This window comes from Lissotriton helveticus, chromosome 1_1, assembly GCF_964261635.1.
Source record: "Lissotriton helveticus chromosome 1_1, aLisHel1.1, whole genome shotgun sequence".
NCBI lineage: Eukaryota > Metazoa > Chordata > Amphibia > Caudata > Salamandridae > Lissotriton > Lissotriton helveticus.
Genome location: NC_136057.1, coordinates 1,127,315,033 through 1,127,331,536, shown reverse-complemented (window position 1 = coordinate 1,127,331,536; position 16,504 = coordinate 1,127,315,033). Strand labels below are relative to the sequence as shown.

Genomic DNA, 16,504 nt, shown 5'->3' with positions numbered 1-16,504 from the left:
GTCTCATGTCACAGAGGCGCGTATGGAAGCGGTTAGATTCAAAGTGGGGAAAGAGAGCTGGTACTAGATGCCCGGCACCTGACATTCCAGGGATTCCTGGGTATAATTTACACCGCAGCCTCCAGTCTCCACACTGCAGGAGCTGCACGGAAAGAGAGTACCCGTACCTCAGTGCAATTGAGAGCTGAACCCACTCACCTTACTCTTCACCTCCACGGTGCTGTTACTCTCCAGGAAGCGCTGGTTCTGCGACCTGCTGAAGCTGCGGTTCATAGCCACTGCTGCTTCGGACGCCTTGGCTGCGCTGGCTGGGGATGCAGGTGCCCCTACCGGGCGCAGAAGGCTATATGCAACTGCTTGTATCCGGGGGCTGTGCACATGGATAAATTCACTACCTCTCCCTGGATGCTGAGGATACTCTCCCACGCCTCGTTCCCGCAGTTGCTCCAGACTCCTGGGATTGCTCACTCCTATAGGTAGGGGAGGGGCTGAGCCTCACCCAGGGTGAGGATGATGAGCGGTAGGGAGGAGAGCGACACACGAAGGAAGAGAGCAGGGGTTGGGGAGTATTAGGACCATGCAGGGCTTGAGAGTGAGCCAACCCCTGGACGTGGGGTGCACCCCAGAGTACGAGTTCCAGCCATGCCCGGCCATACCTGTAGCAGGAGGCAGAGGAGGAGCCCAAAGCCTCGGGCGGGGGCCGGTGCTGCCAGCCCATGGAGGCTCCATCCAGGTGCGTCAGTCAGTCTGGTGGATCCCGCCGCGGGTGAAGGTCCTCGGGGCCCGCTGCGCCTCTCCGGGTCCAGGTGTTAGGGGCTCCCCACTCGCAGGCTCCTCCCTCTCAGCAGGTGATGTCCGGCCCCGCGGACCCCGACTGCTCTTGCCGCTCTGGGGCAGTTGCCACTTCCAGACTGGGTGCAGCTTGGGCACGGACCTGGAGCAGCCTGCACCCAGGGAGTAGACCAGACTGAGGTCTCCGATCTGCATGTACCTTTAATGCAGCACGGCTGGCTCCTAGTGTTCCTCCCTGCAGGCCGCATGCAGGACGCCACACCTGTGCCGGAGACACCACTGTGGGGATAACAGCAGTGTTAAAAGTCATGGAGTGAACACAGGCAGTGACAGCAGGTGGCTACACTGCTTCAGTCCCACTTGAAGTGCGAATTCGCCGCTCTGACCCTGCCTTGGCGCTTCAAGCCAACGTGCACCGGAACCAGCCAGGATTCTGAGCTGCACTGTAGAGGTGCCACGGCAGCTCCACTACACACAATGCAGGGCCAGCACGCCTCTCTTCCACAGCAGAGGGCCGCAGCGGCAGCGCAGAGTCCACGATCACCTCAGGGCCGGCCTCGCCGAGCCGTCGCTCCTCTCCCGCCAGCAGAACCGCCGAAAGCTGCAGGCTGTCTTCTTTCATGCTGGTATAATGCACAATGATTATACTAACATGAAAGAAGTTCCTCTCTCTTAGCCCCGTCCCTTTCGAAACTGGGCGCCCCGACTTCCTGCTGGGGTAAAAGGTTCCTTATCTTCTTTATGGGGCCATCTGGACCCATAAAGAAGATAAGAAAGCTTTTACGCCAGCAGTAAGTCGGGGAAGTCAATCTGAAAAAGACGGGGCTTAAAGAGAAAGAAGAACGTCACTAGGACCTATTCTCCAATGGCTGGCCACCGTTTAGGAGGCCAGCCAATGGAGAAGAGAGGCGGGGCTTAACCCTCGCTAGTGAAGTTCTCCTTAAAACATAAAATCTCGCGAGCTCGACTGCGCATGTGCGCAGACGCCACTCGAGACCTAAAAAGTATAGAGAGTAGAACCACAAAAAGTCAACACAATTTTTTGCAAGCAAATATAAAAAACAGTGATTAGCTTAGACAATGTGAATTATCTTATAACTGCAATTTATTAAAAGAATATATCACAATACATTTATTTAAAAACGTGGATTCGTTGTGTAATGAATCTTGTCAAATACATAAGTTTTCCAAATTACAATTCTCTTGAGATCTTTCATACATTCAGATGTCAAATTGCATGATTATAATTAAAATCAGAATGCCACAATATAAACAATATCTATAAAAAAGTATTCAATCCAAAACCAGAAATTGAATACTTTTTTCACAATTCTCATTTACGGCTGTCGTTTGCCCAGTTCCCTTTGGTGTAAAGGGTTACGCTCTATTATTGTATTAAGTTCGTAAATAGGCCGCTGCATCTCCATAAAGCTTGAGTTTATACCTTAGTCAAGCTACATTGTTTTAGCTCCTTGGATACCTTGTAAATCCTGCCATCCATCAAAAACCCTCTGTTACTCCTGCACATAGTGCAGAGATCGATTTCAGTGGTGTACGTCATTTGCTAAGGCAGCGAACACAGTCCAGTCCACCAGTTCTCATGGAATGGTATTTAAATGTTTAAAAAGTTGAGGAAATGTATGTTTTAAATCCTATTTAACAAAATGTTATTACATAGCCTCATTATTTCAGATATTTTCTGGCAAAATGTAGTTTTCGTTACAGGAAAGAAAGGAATTGGAAAACATTCTCACATTTTGTTTTTCATAAAACCTCAAATACGTCTGCTGATCTAAGCTTTGACAGACATTTGGGCTTATTATCTTCGATAGTACTCAAAGCTCTCAATAAAATCCCACCATATTATGTGTACAAATGTTGTTAATACTTAGGGTCTGACTTAAGAGATGGGCAGAAATGGGACATGTGCCCAAACTTCCTGCTGTCCCATCTCTTCCACACTTATTTCAATGTCAGTGGAAGGTATTTTTCTGGACCGCTGAGGAGTCACTAGTTCTGTTGTTGAAAAAGCTCCTCGGTGGCCCAGCATTAGTAGAAATCTCATTAGGATGGCAGGCCCTCCAGTCCCATTCCTTCCAAAGTATTTCCTACCCACAAGGAAGATTATAGTTTTGTTTCTAAAGGCTACCTCTTATTTAAGAGTATGTATTCTAAATAAAACATAAAAGTGCCAACAGATGTTGTTATGTTACGTTAATTTAATTTGATATCATGCATGAATCACCCTGGGATGGATATCTTGGCACTAAGCAGATCGCAGGCAGGAGAAACGTAGAGTTAGAACACCACAGTCTTGAGTATCTTTCTGACTTTGATGTGATCTGTACATGTAAGGATGTAGGAAGACAGTTCTTTCCAGTAAGAGGGGCCAGACCTAAGACCTACCCCTGCTCTTAACTTTCAGATGAGCCATGCAGTGAGCAAGGCTTTGTTGCTAGATCTCAAAAGCCTAACTGAACAAAGTGTTTAAGCTTCCAGTTGAGGTACCTGGGGCCTTTCTTCATTAGCGACATGTGACTGAGGCAGGATATTGTAAAGATTATTATTTTCCTTACATGCAACCATGTAAGGATCTCAGAAGAGGTATTGAGGCGGTACCAGAAGGAAGATGGCAAATGAGACAGGCCACTGTATTTTGCACAACTTGAAATTTAGATAGTAATATCTCATTAGCAGAAGCAAGTAAAGTGTTGCCATAATCTAATCTGCTGATAATGAGCGCCTACACCAAGGTTTTCCTCGCTAAGAGATGAAGAAAAAGGAGAGCTTTCATCAACTGGGGCATCATGTGGAAACATGTGCCAATGGAAGATAGAACCTGCTCTTAGGGTTGGTCCAGTCGGACACCGAGGTTCTTGACTACCTATTTAGGTATTGGTGCAGAGCAAAGTGCTGCAGGCCACCAGTTGGCCGATCCAAGCTTTTTGGCCTTACCGAACAGCATGATCTCGGGTTTTTTCTAAATTCAATTGTAGGCAGTTGGTGGACATCCAGGCTGCAATTGCTTTCATCCCTGTCGCAAAATGTTGTTTTGCTTTAACCAAGTCTTTGTCAAAGGAGATAACCAACTGCATGTCATCAGCATAGGACAGAATTTCAAATCTGAATGAATTGCCTATCTTGGCAAGGGGGGCAACATACATGTTGAAAAGCATAGGGATTAGACAAGAGCCCTGGGGCACCCACATGTCTATCAGCATTGTGCAGGATTTGTTGGAGCCCAGAGAGATGATTTGTGTTCTGTTATATAGAAAGTCACAGAGTCACTGTAGGGCTGGTCTGTAGATTCCAATTGGTTACAACCTTTGAAGCAGCCTGGGATGAGACACAGTGACAAATGCTGCAGATAAATTCAACAGCGCAAGCATAGATAATGTATCAGCATTGAGAGCTAGTCGTATGCGATCCGTGACAGCCACTAAGGCAGTCACAGTGCCGTGTTGCGATCGGAACCAAGATTGTGATGGGTCCAAGATCATGTTGTTCATTAAATAATCTGAAAGTTGGTTGTTAATTTGAACTTACAACAACTTTCCTAGGAATGGTAGCAAGAAAATGGGTAGATAATTTGGGAATTTTGTGGGTGCAATATTGGCCTTCTTTTGTATGGGCTTAATCTGTGCAGCTTTCCAGACAAGGGGATTTTTCCCATGTTTATTGAAAGAGCATATGACAGGGGCCAGCTGATTAGAAAGTAGTGCTGAAATCCTAAGAGGACATAGATCTAGAGGAGAGCCAGATTTGGCTGTTTCAAGAGATCTATGGATTAGTTCCAGAGTTAGCAAAACAAACTTTCATAAGCTGCAGATACAGTTAAAGGGAGGAGAATTGAAGTTGAGCTCGAGTCTGATCGAGCTAGCTGGGAAAGTTCTGGTAAATATGTTTGATTTTGTCTTCGCAAAAGTATGTTAATGAGTTGTACAATTCTCCTGAAGCCAGAATTTCTTGGAGCATGCGCAGAGATTAATAAAATCGTTCAGCACTTTGAAAAAGCACTTTGGAAGAGTTGCTAGGTTTGCCAATATGGTTAGTGATATGAACTTTATGGACAGTTTTGATGTTTTTGTGGTATACAGCAAGAGATGCTCTATAGGCTTCCTTAGCATGATAAGTATAGATCCACCATGCGGTCAAGTAATGGCAAACTTGTCACTGTTTTATTTCCACTCGTAGCAGCTCATAACCTAGACTTGCCTGGTTAGCTGTGGCAGGAGTGGAGAATATGTGACGTTACAACACATGCCATTACATTGCATGCCATTACAATGCCAACCTTTACCCCGACTTTCAGTCGGGGGAGTGCTGGAAGTTGGAATAGATTAGTTTTCTATTCCAACTCCAGTGTGTGCAACAGTAGGAAAGGTGTTGGAGTTAAATCCAACACTGTCTAGCCACTGCTGCACACCTTTTTCGTTGCAACATCATGCGATGTAATGGCATGCGTTGTAACGTTTGCATAGAAAAGGCTGTTTCCCAGGGGTGGAGTCTCGGCTGACCCACCAGTCTTCAAATAGCCTGCGGAGAATGTTCCAAAGTTTTGTTTAAAAGCATTATGCAGAATCTTACCAAGAGCCTGATTGTATAGGCATTATCTCCCCAGGTTGATAAATTCTTCCCCTGTAGTAGCAACGGCAACTGGATCTGTTGGAAAAACATCTTCAGTTAGAACAGGTTTGCATAATGGCACTCCCATACACTGTACTACCTTACTTGTTGGCAAGAATTCTACTTTGACCAAAGTAAAGTCCCCACAAGAGATCCTGATAGAAAAAAAGGAAAACGGACAATGATCTGTAACTTAACACATTGGTAGCTATGCATACATTTGTTTGAAACATCTATCATTAATTTAAGCGTCTTTGGATCAAATTTAAGATGCCAAAATTGCTCTATAGATGTATGCACAGGTATCATATCTACAAAAGTGCCCAGATACCACACATGAGTTTTGCGTCTGTTTTTGCCCTACAAGGGATTGCATATTAAATAATGGGGTTTCAACTTAATGCATGAACATTTCTGTAATATGCATTTCATAAATGAAGTTTGGTTCCTGTGCAATATGAAGTGGGTATTTTTCTCATTTGCATAGGAAGAGCCTTTGACTTGTGTGCAAGCTCCATCCTAAAAAATCAGGTTTCACAGGCACATTGCAGGTAGCAAACTAAAAAGTTATTCTAGGAGGTTAGTTTTCATCAATGAAGAGATCTGCAAGCCATAATATAAAGGCTAATAGTAGCTTTTTTAACCTGGACTAGTCTGGTGGAGATTTTGTTTACTCAGATCAGGTGAACATTGACAAAAACTGGGTATCTAACGTATTTCCTCCTGAAAGACTTTCAGAAGGCTGTAGAAAAATATTATCGGGTTGACAAATAAATGAAACATGTAGGCTGTACGATTTTTTTATATTATCACTAGTCTGGGTTGATGGAATCTCTAACAAGAAACAAGCTACTAGTCTATATTTAATTATAATATACCATCAGAATCTCATTATTGAGGAGAACTAATTGCGTAAAAGCACTTCGTAAGCCAGTTTCAATCAATTAAGTTTATGTTTATGAAAACTGATGCAGCAATCACTCAAGGTGGATGTATGACGGTACGACGCGGGCTATTACCACGCGTACCGTTACAACGCGTGTTTTACAACTCAAGTAGTTACCACGACTTGCGCTGTAGGTTGCGGACTTAGGAATAGTTTAATTTACTATTCCAACACCAGTCCCTGTGGATAGTAGGGAAGGTGTTGGAATAGTAAATTAACTATTCCTTGACCTTGAGCGCCCTCCAGCGCAAGTCGTGGTTACGACTTGCGTTGTAAGAGACGCGTCATAATGGTAGCGCGGGGTAACATCCGCGTTGTAAAGGATGTTCCCCACTCAGGGAACATCTTTGGCTGTGTGGTCTGTTGTACACTCTTTGCTCTTTAAAATAGCACAAGTTACTTACAATTTCTTAATGTTTGTCTGTTATAGATAAATGCATTTTTTTCAAGCTTCATGCCTAGATAGTCAATAGTATTCTCCTAAACTTTAGTTATTGATATTAAAAGCCAACATCTCAATGGGAGCCAGAGTTTTATAAATGCTTAAAATGTCGGTGCTACATATGTTGCTAATATCTATATGAAGAAACATTACTGTTTGGTCTCTTAATGTTAAATTAAGTAAAAGAGTTAGGGAAGCATAGTATTGTATGAAGGAAAATAAAAATATATAAAATAGTGTTAAAACTGATTCACATTCTACCCAAGCAGCAAACCTCCGCCTCTCCCTGTTTCACCTCATCTGCTTGTAGCATACATGTGCTGTTCTAAACTTTTGACAAAGGCATGCCACTCTTTCTCCTTTCATCTATATTTTGCCACTTCACTGGGCATTCTGCAAACTAAGTTATATTGGAGACGCTGATATACATCATGTCTATTTCTAAATCGCTGTATGAAACAATACCATATGCCTCAACGTATGGCCCACTCTTCATTAATGTAGTTGATCATACTATGGTGAGTGTTAATATATGACAATCTAAAATAAGTCAGTAACTTTTTGATATGCTAAATATATGTTTACGGTGGACTGTGTCAGCCTTTTCTTTACAAAGATCTGGCAAATATGTGACAACATATGCTCATGCCTGCATACTTGATAAGAACCTATTAGCACATCAATAATTAACGTTTTGCCTTCTATGCTGCATCAAAATAACCACCATGAAGGTTTCATAATGGATGGTTAAGTTAATAACCGGAAGCGTAATTTTTAATTAGTATATTCTAATTTTATGGCTTGTTTTAACTGTATTAAATAAATTTGACAAGATTTGATAAGGGTTGTTTTCTCCAAGCACTATTGAGTCTTTAGGTGGCCGGTCACACCATTGAGCAAGTGATCCTAATGAACACATTAACAACCTTGCTGAGTTTTTGGACAACATCATGTCCTGTGTCTCCTCCTCCCTGACAAATAGGTCAAATAAGCCAACGTGTCCAAAATGGGCATGAACTTTCAGACATTGTTCTAATGACCTGTGTCATGCCAAGCGCATACATGTCTACATGGAGTTACTCATATATGTGGTGAACCGACTGGACCTCTCTCTTTAGTCCTTTGCAATTTCTATCTAAACACCCATTAAACTGTCATTCATTAGAAGGGCCCAGGATAACAAAAACAAAATCTTTAAAAAGTCAGAAGAGCTGTGTTTATTCTTCTATCACTAAAAAGCTGTTACTCACCAGCCCATTCCTAGATGACTGAGCAGCCATGAGAATAGACAATCCCACACTCGCCCAACCTACTACAACCCTTGGATTTCACAGGTACCCATCTTCTACTCAAACAATATATCAATAAAGCTGAGTACACTGTCAACTACCAACTTCCTCCTATAAGAACTTTACAACCAGTCTTCCCATCCACAGTCTCAGACATACACTGATGAGCTTTCACCTGGACATTGGATGGTCAGCTTGGACTGGCTTATAGCTTTCACCACAGGCCTACTGAAAGCAACATTAGATTGTTGTGCTTGGCCATTGAGAAGGACAGTAAAAAGAGGATATAACCCTAATCCAAAATAATCAATTCAGCCATTACCTTCAGGCCAGAATAAAATACTTGGGGCCAGATGTAGGTAATTTTATTTTACCACCTCTTAAATACCGAATCATACCGATTCGGTATTTAAGAAGTGGTAAAATAGAAGTACCGAGATGTAGGTAAATACAGATGTGCATTTACCGAATCGGTAAAATTCGGTATTTACCGATTCGGTAAATACTGACCGGTAATGCCCATTCATTCCTATGGGCTTTGAAGCCCATAGGAATGAATAGGCATTACCGATTCGGTAATTACCGAATCGGTAATTACCGAATTTCACAAGGGTGCAGGGGGTGTCACTTTGACACCCCCTAGCACCCCCAAAACGGGTTTGGGTGCCATGTGGCAGGCATACCTGCCCTAAGGGCAGGTCTGCCTGTCATATGGCACAGGTGTGCGTGCATGCATGCACACATGTGCATGCACACCGGAATCAGTATTTTACCATCAAATAGGATTTGATGGTAAAATACCGATTTTTTAATGCTTGTGGGACTCAGAAGAGTCCCACCTACATATCAATTTTACCGAATCGGTAAAAATACCGACACGGTATTTTCCAGAATCGGTAAATTTACCGATCGGTAAATTTACCGATTCTGTAAAATACAGGGCCCTACATCTCAAATTGCATTTACCGGTCGGTAACGGCCGAATTCGGCCGTTACCGACCGGTAAATGCCTACCTACATCTGGCCCTAAATTCTCTATAAGGCTATCCAGCTCACCAGCCTCAATTCCATTCCATAATACATGAATTTGGTTGGTCCACAGATTTATGAAGTTACCTCCTGCTTACTCTTAACGTACACAGAGAAAAAACAACCTTTAACCCAATAATTCACTGTATTCACCTTTATTGGGTATTAGGCCCATAAACCCCTCATCTAGTCATTGCTGAATACAGTAAGAAAAGAAAATAAGACAAATGACTTACAATGCCACACAAAAGTTAATTGACTCTTCAAAGTATTTTCCGTCAGGACAATTGCAGCCTTCAATACATTCAGGCCCGCAAACCTCCTCAGTGGAAATCGAGGAGCAAGAACGACCACACGATGAAGAACACTGGTGATACAACATCCCATGTCGGCATATTACACCTAAAAAGGAAATATTTTGATCACATTAAGTACAAAATAACAAAACAATAAAATAAGGAATAAAGTCAAAATTTCAATTGCACTTGTAATCATTTTGCCCATTTTGAGATATACTTTGTTAGACCTGTTAGCTATAAGATTATCTTCCCCCAAACTTTTTTTTTGTCCTCTACTTTTTTGTTAAAATTTGTTTTTGCTGGCCTTAGAACTCTGTGTACTGTACCACTTCTAACCAGTGCTAAAGTGTTTGTGCTCCCTCCCTAAAATATGATAAAATTGGTTTACACCCGATTGACATACTTGATTTACTTATAAGTCCCTTGTAGATTGGTGTTCCATATACCGGGGCCCTGTAAATTATGGTGCCATCCACTTAAGTAGTCACTTAAAACATGTCCCAGGTCTGCCTTTGCTACTTAAATGTATTGTTCTTATGCCAATTCGACTTGGCAATATACTCTCAATGTCAAGCCTTAAACTCCACTTTTATTAGATATAAGCCATCCTTAAGATACGACTGAGGTAGCCTATAGGGCATGGTGCATCGTAAATAAAAGTTTAGACATGCACTTCTACGTTTTACGTATCCTGGTAGTGAAATACTCGTAAATTTGTTTTTCACTTCAGTGATGTCTACCTCTCCTTTAGGATAGCTTTAGTTTGCCTTATTACATTTAATAAGTGCTAACTTTTAATTGGGAACAAGAATGCATGTCGTGTTTGGTGTCTGCTAATTTGTAATTAAAATCTTCTTTAATGGTAAAGTTGGATTTTAAGTTACAACTTTGAAAATGTGAGTTTTAGAAATTTGGCCTACCTTATTTGTGCCTGAAACCTGCCTCAGGTGACATGACTGGGATGGCAAATGTCGCTGAAGGATGATATTTTGTAGTAAAATTGTGTGTCATTCGCATATAGGTGATATTTCAAGCCTGCTTGCTTCAGGATAATTGTGCGGAGTTCCATGAGGAGGTTAAAAAGTGCTGGAGCGAGGATGGAGCCTTGTGGAGCTCCTTGCAGAAGTGGGATAGGTTGTGAGAGACAATTGCAGATTTTTATTTGTTGAGATTGATGTTGTAGATAGAACGTAAACTATCTCAAATCGTGCAATTGGTGCTGGTGAGATTCTTGAGGGTTTCATTAAAGCTTGGTGGTTAACTGTGTCAAATGCTTCTGATAGATCAAGTAGAATTAAGAGGCAAGAATCTTCATCTAGAGATCTAAGAATTTCATCTGATGTATTGATCATAGCAGCTTCCGTGCTACAGCTTTGTCTGAATTCTGATTGGAAGGTGTCATGAAGATTGAATTTGTTGATGTATTGGTTGAATTGGATCAAGACCCATTTTTCCAATGCTTTTGCTAGGAACGTAAGGGTGGTGAAAGGTCTGAAGTTGTTGAAGTCAATAGGATCTGCTCCAGGCTTTTTTAGAATGGGTGTGACTTGGTCCAGTTGAAAGGAGTCTAGAACACAGAGAAAAGCATTGATGATTTTAGTCCAGAATGGTGAGATGATGTGGTTAAAGTTCTGCACGAGGGAAGAGAGAAGGGGATGGGTGAAATGGAATGTGAGTTTCAAGTTTTCAATTATCTTGTGGTCTCTCCTTCTGTCAACAGTTTGGACTCTGACTAACTGGCATTGTTTTTCAGTGGGTAAAGATCCTTCTTGACTTTGGTTTTTTGCGGGTTACTTGGGATCCCTTGGTCTATTCTTCTCAAGTCAAGTTGGGGGCGAAAGAAAGCAGCCTGTTCTCTGAAGATTTTTTTTTGTAGGAGAGGCATTCACACCTCAAGAGAGCAAGGTGAGCTGGTGGAGGGTTCTGTTTCCACAATCTTTCAGTCTTTCTTAGTTGACTCCTCTCTGTGTTTACATCTGGATTGAACCATAAAACAGAATGGATCTTTCTGGATCTCTTAAGTTTGAGTCAGGCCAATTGGTCAAGCCAGCTTGTTATCATTGAGCTATAGTGGTCAGTGAAATCATCTACCGTGTGCAGATGAGGATGTGAGCAAAGTTGGGTGTTGATCTTGGTTTCCAGAGTTGATAGCAGGATATGTTGGATTTTCCATATCCAGTGTACGTATTTGTTAGATGTGGCTTGGTAGGGTCTCGGGTTGGCCTTCAGGTTAAAGTGTATGAGATGGTGGGTCGACCAGTCGATGGGCGTGATAGTTCAAAGAGAGACAAGTTCACTTCTTGTATTTATTGCATCAAGACAGACAAATTTACAGTAATCTAAGGTATTTTATGACTATAGCTTGGTACTGAAATGTAGTTTCCATGTTCTCTATATAATTAGAGTCCTGTAAGGCACTGTAAGACCCTGCATTCTTGATTTGTTGACTTTAAGTCCTGGGCATTGCTAAAAGTCTCTCACATGATAAGTGACCACTTTCCACCTGCGAGAGTTGTGAAAATATAGCACTCCGGTTCCCATTAGCTGAGGGATATCCAACATGTCTAGACATTCTGTATCACCCATGACAGATATTCAGGATATCCATATAATTAAATTTACATAGAATTAAATTTTTGTTTGGAACTCATTTTAGTTATTCAGTGGCTAGCCTAAAAGTCTGCAAGTATCAATCCCTCCTAAACCTACTTTAGATATTCGTACTAGCTGTTCTGATTCACATTAAAGCATTTCTGTATGCCGGTGGTCCTCAAACTAGAGGGAGACCTGTGTCTCTGCTAGCAGTAGGAGAGGAAATCTACACAACTACAGTCAGGGGGACTAAATCCTGATTTCCGCATGGCGGAGCCTGGGGGGGACTCAAAGCTCTCAACAAGAAAGCCAGGGTCAGGTTTCACAGGCACATTGCAAGTGGCACACCAAAAGGTTATTCTAGGAGGTTAGTTCTCATCAATGAAGAGACCCGCAAACTATTATATAATGGACAATAGTAGCTTTTTTTAACCTGGATTAGGATTAAGAGGCAAGAATCACTTTCATCTAGAGATCTGACAATGTTGTCTGATATATAGATCATAGCAGCTTCTGTGCTACAGCTTTGTCTGAATTCTGATTGGAAGGTGTCATGAAGGTTGAATTTGTTGATGTATTGGTGGAATTGGGTCAAGATACATTTTTCCAACGCTTTTGCTAGGAAAGTAAGGTTGGGAAAGGTCTGAAGTTGTTGAAGTCATTAGGATCTGCTCCAGGCTTTTTGAGAGGGTGAACACAGCCGGACGAGAGAGAAGCATTGATGATTTTGGTCCAGGATGGTGAGATGATGTGGTTAAGGTCCGGTACTAGGGAAGAGGGAAGGGGATGGGTGACATGGAATGTGGGTTTTAAGTTTTTAATTATCTTATGGAATCTCCTTCTTTCAACAGTTTGAACTCTGACCAACTGGCATTGGTTTTCAGTGGGTAAAGATTCTTCTTGACTTTCATTTTTTGTGGTTTGCTTGTGTCTGAGGTAGAGCCTGGAGAGGAAGTTAACATAGAGATGGATACGTCTTTAGAGAGGGAATGATGAGGTGTATGACTTGTGACATGGGTAAGAGAAAGTTAGATTTTCATTATTTTCTCAGTAAATAAGTGTGCTATTTCTTCACAGAGTTCATTAATGGTTATTGTTTTCTAATGGGAAGTGGGTTTAGTGTGTTGCTTAATTAGCTCCCTTGGTCTATTCTTGTCCAGTCAAGTTGGTTGCAGAAGAAAGCAGCCTTTTCTCTAAAGATGTTTTTTTTGTAGGAGAGGCATTCACACCTCAGGAGAGCAAGGTGAGGTGGTGGAGGGTTCTGTCTCTACAATCTTTCAGTCATTCTTAGTTTGACTCTTTTCTGTGTTTACATCTGGATTGAACCATGATATATACTGATCTTCCTGGATCTCTTAAGTTTGAGCCAGGCCAATTGGTCAAACAGGTTTGTCATTGTTGAGTTATAGTGGTAAGTGAGGTCATCTACCATGTGCAGATGAGGATTTGAATGAAGTTGGGTGTTGATCTTGGTTTTCAGAGTCAAAATCAGGATATGTTGGATTTTCCATATCCAGTGTATGTGTTTATTAGATTTGGCTAAATAGGGTCTGGGGTTGTCCTTTAGGTTGAAGTGTATGAGACGGTGATCCGACCAGTCGATGGGCGTGATAAATCGAAGCGAGACAAGTTCACTTCTTTTAATTATTGCATCAAGAGTAGCGCCTCTGTTTTGGGCCTGCTCTTTGCAGAGTTGCTTGAAGTCATTGATTTAAAGTATGTTTATTAAGTTACAGATGGTGGTGTCATCTGTATCATTTAAGTGAAGATTGAAGTCGCTTAAGAACACGTCATTGTTGTCAGTTAGGAACGCCTGTGTTATCAGGTCAGATAGTTCTTCTATGTAGATTAAGCGATAACCAGGGGGTAATAAAGGGTATGAAGTTTGATAGGGGTTGCACCTTTTTGTTATGAGTATAACTCTTAGGTATTCAAATGTTAAGTAGTTTGTGGTCTCAAAGGTTTTGAGATGGATGATAACTTTATGAATGATTTCAAAATCACCTCCTGTATGTCCTGGTCGGTCCTGTCTTTTAATAGAATAGTCAAATGGGGTGACCAGATCAAGTATGGGGGTTAAGTGTTAATTAAGCCAAATTGTAGTTAGGAATGTAATGTCAAAGTCATCTGTTAGTATGGTTTCAGCTATTTCAGTTGCATTCTTAACTGCTGATTGACAGTACAAGAGTAAACAGTTTAAGGAGTCAGGACTATTGCTTAGGGAGAGCAGTGTTTTGATGGTGGTGTATTGAGCTGGGTTTCTGGGCACTACGTTTGTTTGGGGGATTCTATTTGTGCCGATGGGGTACTGGATGACGGCCTGGGGTTATTTAGGGATGCTTTTGTGCATTATGATTCACAAAGAAATATCGCTTCAGAGGAGATTGCTGGTTTAGGGCTTGGTGAGGTGTGTGAGATTAGTGACCAAGGGATATTGAGGTCCAGTAGGTTAGCTCGTTATCACTCTGAGACCTTGTATACAGAGATGCTTTCCCTGACATAGAGTTGGCTTTGCAAAATAATTTGGTCTGGGTCCGGAGTTTTATTTTTATGTGTGAGATTTCTTCTGCAAGGGAGTCAATTTTCTTTCCTTTTTTTTTATAAAACTGATTTTATTAGCAAAGGAAAGCTTGATGGTCAGTCCCCACAGGAATGCAACTACACAGTGTTACATTTACAACTTGTCATAGAAATATGTCACAGCTGGTGGCATAGCATACAAGATGGTAACAATACATTAGTCTCTTACGGAGTCAACGGTTCGTCAAGGGAAGGGAAAAGGGGAGGATCACACAGATTACCACGGTATTCATTCCATTTTGACCAAACTGCCATCCACTTCCAAGGGGCAACCCTGGGCCACATAGACTGTCTTTTCCTGCAGCATGCACCAGTCCATGTCTTTCTTCCATGCACTGAGCGTTGGAGGTGGTGCCGCTCCCCATATGTGTGCTATATTTCGTTTCGCAATGGTGAGTCCCGGCGTCACCCGCAGTCTGCCTTTCGCTGATAGATCTGTGGGTTCCCAAATGTTCAAAAGCAACCTCTTGACTTAAGGCCATAATTCGACCCCCCAAACATTGAGTATACAGTTGTGCACCCGCTTCCAGTAGGCTTGCATTAGAGGGCACTCCCACAATATATGAAGGACCGTCCCCACCTCCCCACACTCTCTCCTACAGAGACCGTCCTCACTTCTGCCCATCAATACCAATCTGGTACCCGAGATATAGACACGGTGTAAAACTTTCAATTGTATCAATCTCAGTTTTGCTGATATTGCTACCTCTCTGGGAGAGGAGAGTGCTTCTCTCCACTCTTCGTCGTCTATCTCAAGACCATCTGCCTCCCACTTTCTCCTAAGCGCAAGCAGAGTGTCTGGGGTGTGGTGTATTTTTAAAGTTTTTTGTATGTGAGGGAGATAGCCTTTTCTGGAAGGTGGTCGTCCAGTAATCTGTCCTCAAGGGGGGAGGACTCCGGCAATACCGTCCCAGGTAGGATGTTCGCCTGGAGGGAGTGCCTGACTTGCATATATCAAAAATGTTCCGTATGTTCCAAGTTATACGTGTGTTGAAGCGAGGCGAATGTCACCACCCCAGTAGGTCCCCATAAGTCTTTTATATGAGAGATCCCTAACAGGTCCCAGATGTGGAACCCTTTTGTGCGACCCAGTGTTCCCAGCTTTTCAGAGACCCAGAGCTGGGTGGCTAGTGTAAGTTTGTCAGCCCATCCTAGCTTACGATTAACAATGTGCCAGAGTTGGACTGAGTGTTTTGTGGGTCCCGTGAGGGAATATCTGCCTGGTTTAGAGTAAAGTGTAGTCTCAAAATTCCCACCGGGGATGAGCCACCTGTCAATCCCATAACCGGGATTGTCTCCACCACTGTATGTACCCTGATTTATGGCAGAAAGATGTGCAGCCCAGTAGTATTTTCGGGTGTCTGAACAATTTTATTTTCTATGTGGCTAAGGATTGTGTTTAGTAGGTCAGGGAAAGTTTTGGTGCCACAAGAGAAGGGTTGGTCAATTGGTCCAATTTTGGTAGCGGGAAGATGATTCATATTCATGGTGAAATCTTGGTTGTTGGGGTTGGAGGTGTAATGTGTTTCTTTTGGCTGGGTGGGTTCCATGTTGGAGATCATGTTTGTGTTCGAAGGGGGTGGGGGAGCTCAGTGGAGAACCTGGGATTGGAGCAGGCTTGGACCTGGTATGCGTGTAAGACTATGTGGCCATTAAAGCTCATGAGGGGGCATAGTTGGTGGATAATGTAGCAGTGTGGTCTTGCTGGAGAGATGGTGCTGGGTTGTGTTTGAGATAAGGGAGATCTGTCAGGAAATGGCATTCAAAGATGATGAGGTGTTGGCTCGTTCCTTGAATTAGTATATTCCCCATCATAAAGATGGATATGACAACCTCCCCGTTTAAGCTTTGGGAGGGGGCAATAGTGTGTTTAGTTCCATAAGGAATTTTGGTTGTGTTAGTTACTCGT

At 42.5% G+C, this 16,504-nt stretch overlaps 1 protein-coding gene across 1 annotated transcript in view; it reads right to left on the bottom strand.

Annotated features, from left to right (window-relative positions):
- The window catches only part of OTOGL (otogelin like), a 1,067,300-nt gene that overhangs the window by 790,207 nt on the left and 260,589 nt on the right, over nt 1–16,504 (bottom strand). The window contains exons 18-19 of the mRNA XM_078649280.1: nt 9,361–9,526; nt 5,380–5,454 (exon numbers count right to left, since the gene is read on the bottom strand). Of these exons, the coding sequence (XP_078505406.1) occupies nt 5,380–5,454; nt 9,361–9,526 (241 nt within the window). The remainder of the gene's footprint in view (nt 1–5,379; nt 5,455–9,360; nt 9,527–16,504) is intronic.